This window comes from Nannospalax galili, unplaced genomic scaffold, assembly GCF_000622305.1.
Source record: "Nannospalax galili isolate Female #2095 unplaced genomic scaffold, S.galili_v1.0 scaffold18, whole genome shotgun sequence".
NCBI lineage: Eukaryota > Metazoa > Chordata > Mammalia > Rodentia > Spalacidae > Nannospalax > Nannospalax galili.
Window position 1 is genome coordinate 12,000,592 of NW_008346548.1, and position 8,927 is coordinate 12,009,518.

Sequence of the window (8,927 nt, forward strand, 5' to 3'; positions counted from 1 at the left end):
GGCACCATTCCTTAGAGCCCTGAGCATTTGGAGAGCTGAGTTTGGGGTCCAACCTTGTAGCTGGCTGTGTCCTAGGGAAAGCCCTTGCCTGACTCTGACCTGGAGCAGTGGAGAGAACATAATTCCTGTACCAGCTTTTCTCCCAGGATGAGGGTGAGGATTATAGTGTGGCAGTACGCACAGTGAAAACTCGGGAGGCAAGCAAAAGACCAAGCATTGTTCATAGCACACGAGCAGTGGGGTAGGAAGCTGCTCCTTGAAGGTTTCCGAAAGCATCTAGACTAGTAATCTAGAAGCCTTAGAAGCTGACCCCCAGCATCCCAACCTTTGGGTTCCTTTGTTTCTAATGTAGCTCCTTTGTGTTTCAGGAGGTAAAACAGGAGATAAATCAGAGGCTGACACTTAGTGACTTCCTTATCAAGCCCATTCAGAGAATAACAAAATACCAATTGCTCCTCAAGGTAAGAAGATAGGAGCCTGGGTCTCCTCAGACTGGAGTGGGAGGGCAGAGAATTTAAGATTTGTCTCCATTCTACTGTTTTCATGGCTGGGAATAGTGGGGCAGGCATGGACTTTGATCTCTGTCAGTCGCTCTGTCAGCTTTGTGCCTAAATAGCTCACATGGCCCTTGTTTCTACCCTTAAGTTTGCTCAATTCTTGTTTTTCTTTTTCTATTCATGTTCTTTTGTTTATTCTCTCTCTCTCTCTCTCTCTCTCTCTCTCTCTCTCTCTCATACACACACACGCACGGAGGCTTGGTACTGGGGATTGAAACAAAGACCCTACCACTGAACTATACCCCCAACCTCCAGTTCATTTTCTTTGTCACAGTCACTGACTTGATACCTTTGAAAACTACAGCATCAGCCAGGCATGATGGCACTGGCCTGTAATCCTAGCGCTCAGGAGATTGAGACAAGAGGGTTATGAATGTGTGGCCAGCCTGGACTGTGTAGTGAGGCCCTGTCTCAAACAGACAACAAAACCCTAAAACATAAGTATAAAATCAGGATGGAGTACAAGGAAGGAGAGAAGGGAGGCCCTGGAAACCTCACATGAACATACAGGAGCTGATCACATTTTAAACAGGAACTCAACTTGATTTTTCTTCTGGAAACAAGAAGTCAAATGGAAGAGAAAGGCTTGACTTTCCTCTCTCCCATCTGCCTTGTCACAGTCCCACTTTCCTTCCTCTTCCTTCCCTTCTCCCCAGCTTTGAAACTTTGCATATTCTGGGGGTTTTCTCAGTGTTTTTATTACTAACATGATTCATCATTTCATTTCTCAGCTACACAAACTATGGCCACCTCCGCTGGGAATGAAAGTCGTTGGGATGTTGTTGCATTTTTATGATGTTTTTTTAAATAGCTCTCTGGCTGCTTTACTAACTGATTTCACCCCTCCCTACGCCCTTCCCTGCTTGGACTTGCTAGGACTTCCTGAGATACAGTGAGAAAGCTGGTTTGGAGTGTTCAGATATTGAGGTGAGTTTCTGCTTGTAATGCTTGCTGTTCTCAGGGACCATAGCGGGTGTTGTATCCCTAAAGGGAAAAGATGGGAAGTCCAGGGTCCAGGCTACTCCTCACTCAGCAGCATGAGGAATGGCGGGTACCAGTGAGCAAGAGTGTTTCTAAGAACTTGGGAATTCTGCCCTGGGTCAGCCCAGAGCCTAGCCCAGCCCAGAGCCTAGCCCACTGGTGCCCTTGTGGCTCTTGGTGGCATTTAGCAAGAAGGTGTTGTATTTGGTCTCATTTATTAATAGTGGGTAAAATTGCAGAGATTTAATGTGCAACTCTGTCCCTAGCTCCAAGTACTATTTGACTCTAACATATAAAGTATTCCATTTCTACTCCTCCACCCCTTAAATGAAGTCTTTTGTGCCACCACACGAATTACTTTAAGCCAAAGAGGTTGCAACCATTCTGGCAGGTTATTTTAGGTCAAAACATCTAGTATTTCACAAACCAGGGCAAGCTGTTGCTTGGGCAGTCTAGAAGCAAGAGAGAAAAGGAGGAAAATGGGAGGAAAACATAAAGGTGGGGAGGTAGGAAAAAGATGGGCTAGGTAACATTTCCCCATGTTTTGTTACTGATTAATATGGAGCTCCTGTGCTGCTAGCCAGCATCCTCTATCCCAGAAGCCCACAGTCTCCTCTGAGAATGGGCAGCAGAGACCATGCCCTCTCTGATAATAAAGAACGGGGGGGGGGTGTCCTCTGTTTTCTAGCCCTGAGTTTCCTACTGACTGCTGTTCCCCCTCCTGAGTGACACATGTTCTTTCTCACAGAAAGCAGTGGAGTTAATGTGCCTTGTTCCCAAACGCTGCAATGACATGATGAATCTGGGACGCCTACAGGGCTTTGAGGTGAGCCCTAGGAATGTTTTTAAACTCCCTCTGTAGGCAGTAGGAGCTCAGGCTGCAGAGGCTCTTGTCTTTGAAGGCTTATGTACTGCCCCTGCCTGCCCCTCCAGTTCACAAGGCTGGAAGATAATACCCATTTAGGAAGTTCAGTGTTAAAGCAGAAACAGCACTTTTAGCCAGCTGGGGTTTGAATTCCAAGGGGATTGGAAAGAGACAAAATTCTCTGTGACTGTTTGAACCTTGTCGAAGTCTCTTCCCTCTTTCTTCCTGTTTGAGAAATGTGGGGATGTGAGGCACACAAGGGTATGTGATGAGCCAGGAAGCCAAGTGGGAAAATGAACACCAAACCTTGGAAGAGAAAATTTTCAGAGGGTGATTCTTTTAAACAGATCTATATAGCAATTGGATTTCAGGTCAAAGAACATTTACAGCTCTAAAATATCATAGGACATATTTCTGTTCTTTGACAAGGGAATTCAGTCTTAAGGGAAATAGCTAGATGTCACAAGATTTTCACTCTAAGTATACATTCCAGTTAGTAAGAGGCACTTATTATCAGGTAGCTTAAACAACAACAAAAATTCATCCTCAAACCAGGCAGTGGTGGCACAGGCCTTTAATCCCAGCACTCAGGAGGCACAGAGACAAGCGGATCTCTGTGAGTTCAAGGCCAGCCTGGTCTACATAGTGAGTTCCAGGCCTACTGGGGCTACAGAGGGTTTTTTAAAAAAAAAAAAAAAAAAAAAAAAAAAAATCCATCCTCACAGTTCTGGGTTGTTTGGTTTTTTGTGGTTTTTGGTTTTGGGGTTTTGTTTGTTTGTTTGTTTTGATGTATATGAGTGTTTTACCTACATGTAAGGGTACCACATGTGCATGCAATGGCCACAAATGTTAAAAGAGAGCATCGGATCCCCTGGAACTGAAGTTACCAATAGTTGTTAGCTATCATGTGGGTTCTGGGAGCTGAACCTGGGTCCTCTGCAAGAGCACTCAGCATTCTTAACTGCTGAGCCATCTCTCCAGCCCATCCTCACATTTCTGAATACTGGAATTCTGAATTTGAGTGCTATGAGGGAAGGCATGCTCCCAGTCTCTCCTTGACTTCGTGGCAGCTTCATGTTCCCGTGGCATTCCCTGTATGTTCACATCACCTTCCCTTTGGATGTGGCCAGATTTCCCTTTCATAAGAATAGCAGTCGTATTCTATTAGAGCTTGGTCTAATGGTCTCACTTAACTTAATTACCTCTGTAAGGACCCCATTCCCCAAGAAAGTCACGTTCTGAAGCCCTGGGGATCAGGACTCCAGCACACAGATGGTGAGGGATATATAAGTTCAACCCATAATATCAAACCTTGGAAGAGCAAATTTACTTCCTAATTTATACTTAATGAATGGCTATTCTAGTTTGTTGTTCATATCTTCTAAATTAACTAAACATATTTTGAATATTAATATGATAAAACTTCAGATGACACTATTATTGACAGGCACCTAGTTGTTGTTAATCCCCATAAAGAAATGTAGATTTCCTAATCCTATTTCCCAGTAATCCAAAAATGTACATTTTCATTATTACATTTGGGGAAAAGAGGTTCCTGGAAGTTGAGCTAATTAAGAAGTGCCACCCACCCCACCCTGCTAAATTAGAACAGATGAACTAGCATAGAAGGAAGCAGACTGCTGGTGTAACTAAATGTAGGAGATGCTATAGCCCAGTCTGGGTTATCCTCCTGGTCCTTCTGGTCCATCCTGTATACCCCTGTCCGGTTCCCATGCTCTGTTGTGATAGGAACCAGGTGGCGGGTCATCAACACTGCTCATTTCACAGGTTCTCCGCTCTCCAAGGTAGACCTCAGATACTAGGATAAGTTGAGTTACTCAGCCCAAAGGTGCTCTTGATTTCATGTGTGGCTCCTGGTTAGTAATTCTGAAGAGATGTTCTCTTTCTCCCTTGGCATTAGGCCAAGTCTGAGGCTTTTGTAAGCAAACCAAGTACTCTACCCCCTTTTACTCTTCAACCTTGAAGTCTTGGTGTTTTCTGAACAGAAGTCTGGCTGGCTTTCTCTGAGTCTCTTTAAGGATGTGGCCACTGAAAGGAGGAAAGGCATCTGTTTGTACTGCCTGACCCACTTGAGACTGTGTGTGTGTGTGTGTGTGTGTGTGTGTGTGTGTGTATACTGTAAAACCCCACACAGGAGTATGAAATTCTTTTCTCTTATAAATCAAGCACCATCTCCCGTTTTCATCATTAAGCCACAGAGAATCTGCTCCACATTCACTCAACTAGTTGGGAAGCAGAGTGAGCATACGTCTCCTCCCTCTGTGTGTGGCTTTGGACAGAGAAGTGCCCCTGATTGGGTTCTTATGTAATATTAATAGAGTTTGTAGAGCTTTCCTAGCTAGCTGGTCACCGGCTTAATATTAACTTTGGACCAGAGTTGAGATAAGCCTGTTTGGCTACTGACCTTGGCAACAAGGAGCCACCGTCCAAGCAGAGGGCAAATGTTTCTCAGCAACACAAAGGAAAAATGATGCCTGTGCCAGGGAATGTTTGGAATAAGGCATCACGTGCAGGGCATGACTGATGTTTGCACTGAAGGGCAAAAGTTGTCCCCAAGGAAGAGTATATTTCAGAGGCCCTCTGACCACTTCCCCAGATTCCAGGGTCTTCTTGCAGAGCAATAATAAAAAATAATTAAAAATAAAATTTGAAAGACCTCTGGTATGTTCTGTAAAGATATCTCTGGAAAGCTCATTAGAATCTGACAAACCGAATGTGTTTTACCATCCCAGCTGGATAGTATGTGGGCTGATAGTTCATTTTAAGAAGGATCACAGGCTCCAGAGAAGTATCTCTCCCCTTATAAAATAGGGGTACTACTTCACCTGTAGACCTCAGCAAGAGATTGAGACTTCAGAATATCCCATCTTAACAGAAACTGGAGAGAGGGGCCTGACTCATCAGGTTGAGGTCCCGCCTGTATCACCTCTCTTGGCCACAAGTTGGTTCTAAGTTCATGGTTGTGAGAATACACCAGGTTCTTGGCCCTTGTCACAAAAGAGCCAAGCAGGTAAGGTTCTCAAAACTGCAAAAACCGAAAGGCTACTTCAATCTCTAAGCATTCTCGTTATTCTTTCAATTAAAAAGAAAAGAAAAGAAAAGAAAACCACCAGGAAAGATCAGGCTCATTCCTTTTTAGCTGTTTTCTTCTGGCATTTTTTTAAGCACTGTTTCCTGGTGGTTCTATCATCTTTTCCCTTTCCCTCCAGAACCTTATATGAACAGAGAAGTGGCCACAGTCTGTCCTTGAATGAGTGATATGGTCCCAATTCAGTGTCTTGCTATAGTCCTGAGGATTTTGGTATTAGGTCTGTTGTCCATGTCCCCAGAGGTGGGAGACATGACCCAAGAGAGCTGAGTCCATCTCCTGGCTTTTCATGGACTCCCCCTGCCTCCTGTCTCCATCAGGGCACCCTGACTGCCCAGGGCAAGCTTCTGCAGCAGGACACGTTCTATGTGATCGAGCTGGATGCTGGTATGCAGTCTCGGACCAAGGAGAGGCGTGTGTTCCTCTTCGAGCAGATCGTCATCTTCAGCGAGCTACTCAGAAAGGGGTCCCTCACACCAGGCTACATGTTCAAAAGGAGCATCAAGGTGAGGGCAGCAGTATGCAGAAGGGCAAGGGAGGGCCATGTCTTTCAGCCTAACAAGCCTGCCATCATGGAGGCTAAAGGCTAACTGGTGATCCCCATTAGAGGTAGTGATGGGCCCCGGGCCAGTCTCCAGCATTTACCTGCAAATTCCCCCAGTCATGTCATTTACCCAGAGACAGAGGCCAGAGCATTTAAATGTGGAAACCTCTCCTGAGATAAAAACTTGGATGTAAAATATTAAAAAAAAAAAAAAAAAAAAAAAGAAAAGAAAGGGGCTGGAGAGATAATCTGCTCAGCGGTTAAGAGCACTGACGGCCCTTGCAGAGGACCTGGGTTCGATTCTGAGCACCCACATGGCAGCTACAAACCATCCTTATCTCCAGTTCCAGGGGAATCTGAAGCCCTCTTCTGACCTCCACACCATTGCACAACATGGATACACTCACATACATGCAGGCAATACACATACACATAAAATAAAAATAGTAAATAAAATATTTTTTAATAAAATAAAATTTAAAAACTTGGAAGTACAGTAATGGGTTGCTGGTTTATTTTAATCCCTTAAATACATAAAAGATCAACCTTTTTTTTTTTCCAGATGAATTATTTGGTCCTGGAGGAGAATGTGGAAAATGACCCCTGCAAATTTGCACTCATTAACAGGGAGACGTCTGAGAGGGTCATTCTGCAAGCCGCCAACTCAGACATCCAACAGGCCTGGGTGCAGGACATCAATCAAGTCTTAGAAACACAGCGGGACTTCTTAAATGGTACATGATGGGCCTGGTTTCTAACAGGAACATTTCAGGAGACCCTATACCTGAGCATCCTCGGATGTGAGCTCATGGAGACTTACAAGTCCAGATCATATTCTGTGTGGTCTCCAGCCTTTTGGTTTTCAGAAACACTTTAAAACTCACTGAACTTGCCTGGTACAATAGCACATGCCTTTAATCCCAGCACTCAGGAGGCAAAGGCAAGTGGATCTCTGTGAGATTGAGACCATCCTGGTCTGTGTAGCAAGTTCCAGCCCAGCTGGGACTACAGGGAGACTCTGTCTCAAAAACACCAAAAAAAAAAAAAAAAAAAAAAAATCAGGTAGAGTGTGAGAAAGAAGCCCCATATTTTCTTTTAAAGAAAATGTTTACTTATTCATTTATTTACTTATTTATTTATATTTTCTGTGTATGAGTATCTTGTCTGCATGTATGTCAGTGTACCTGTGTCATGCAGTGCCTGAAAAGGCCAGAAGAGGGCGTTGGACCCCCTGGAATTGGAGTTATCAATGGTTATTAGCCACCATGTAGGTTCTGGAAATTAAACCCAGGTTCTCTGCAAGAGCAGTCAGTGCTCTTAACAACTGGGCTATCTCTCCAGCCCTAAACCCCATGTTTTCAATAGAAGGAATATTTGTTTGTAGAACATTCTGATTATATGCCTTGTAGTCCCTACAGCCAACTGGTAATAATCTGTCAACACTGTAAGACAGGTACCTGTTATGATACTGTTTTTCCACTTTGTGACTGATGACTGGTACTCTCACAGGCTCTCAAAGATATCTAAAGATAACTGGGAGTTTCAAAAGTCAGTTCAAATCCCTCTTCTTTTTCCAAGAGCCTAGCTAAATCACGCTGCTAGCTGGCCTTGCCTCTTTCAAGTGAGAAATGATTTCTAACCCTAAATTGCAGTAGCACCCAAACCTCCCAGAACAAATTAGTGGCTACTCAGAGAATGTGCACCCTCCAGGGCATCCTACAAGGGATGAAGTAGAATTGCTACCTTGTTCATGTTTCATTTTTACCCCTGCTGGTATTTCTTTACCTTGAGTTTGTGCCTGTATCTACAAGACAACACATAATAATGACCCACCAAACCCACGCCTTTCACATAGTAAACCCAAGCCCATGGCCTCTTACAGGAGCACTATCAGCCTTCCTCCTAACCTCAGGTCTTATCATGTGATTCCATTTTAACTCCTTCACTCTTCTAGCAATCGCCACAGCAGGTAATATCCTAACTATATACCAATGATGACGAGATGTAGTACGTGAAGGAACATTTCAAGGCCACCATACCCCACCAGTACAAAAGGGATTACGATATGGCATAATTCTATTTATCGTATCAGAAGTATTCTTCTTTTCCGATGAGTAGAGATCACAATTGTAAAGAAGTGCTGCATTACTGAGTTGGCAAACTCAGGAGTCTTTTGAGCAGAGAGGGGAGCCTGAAGTTGAAGGAAGCATTAATGAAGTAAGTTTGTAGTCTCAGCACGTATCTGTATGTATGCAAACACACAAGCACACATACATATATACACAGAGGACACCACTTTCATGTCTATCACCTCTTGGCTGAACTGAGATTTGTACTGTACACACAGCCACATGTACACATACATACATGCATATGCATGCACACAAGAGCACTCTAAGTGTCACATCTCTTCATATCAGTGCAGTAGCAAGATCTGTGGTGTATACTGTTTGTTGCTTCCTTATGCCCTCATACATGTATGCCCATAAAAACACTGGACTACCTTGTGTACGCCCTTCTTGCCTGCATTGAGATTGTTACCACATGGTATACTCTCATAGGCCTACCCTTGGTCTATCTCCTCTTCTTGCCAGTGAAGTTTCTGGACTCTCAAATGATGTAAAACTAGCATTTATCAGGTGTCTAGCATGAGACTGTATGCTGTGGGGAAAGGGAAGAGGACCTTGGGGGAAGTGTGATGCTTTTCTGTGCCTCACTTGACTCATTCTATGAAAAGGAGAACTCAAAGCTAGAGCTACTCTCCCCAGCCTCATATGTACCAGGTAGACAAGCAGTGCTAGCCACAGGGCAGCATGGCGTACTGCCCTGCCATGTCATCTTCCTCCATGGTAAGCAATTTAAAGCAACATT

The 8,927-nt window shown here is 44.0% G+C and overlaps 1 protein-coding gene across 24 annotated transcripts in view; it reads left to right on the forward strand.

Annotated features, from left to right (window-relative positions):
• The window catches only part of Kalrn (kalirin RhoGEF kinase), a 700,573-nt gene that overhangs the window by 628,580 nt on the left and 63,066 nt on the right, over positions 1 to 8,927 (forward strand). For all 24 annotated transcript variants that reach the window (XM_017800540.2, XM_029568193.1, XM_029568189.1 and 21 more), the window contains 5 exons: positions 369 to 461; positions 1,434 to 1,484; positions 2,287 to 2,364; positions 5,833 to 6,018; positions 6,619 to 6,790. In XM_017800540.2, coding sequence (XP_017656029.1) covers positions 369 to 461; positions 1,434 to 1,484; positions 2,287 to 2,364; positions 5,833 to 6,018; positions 6,619 to 6,790 — 580 coding nt within the window. The remainder of the gene's footprint in view (positions 1 to 368; positions 462 to 1,433; positions 1,485 to 2,286; positions 2,365 to 5,832; positions 6,019 to 6,618; positions 6,791 to 8,927) is intronic.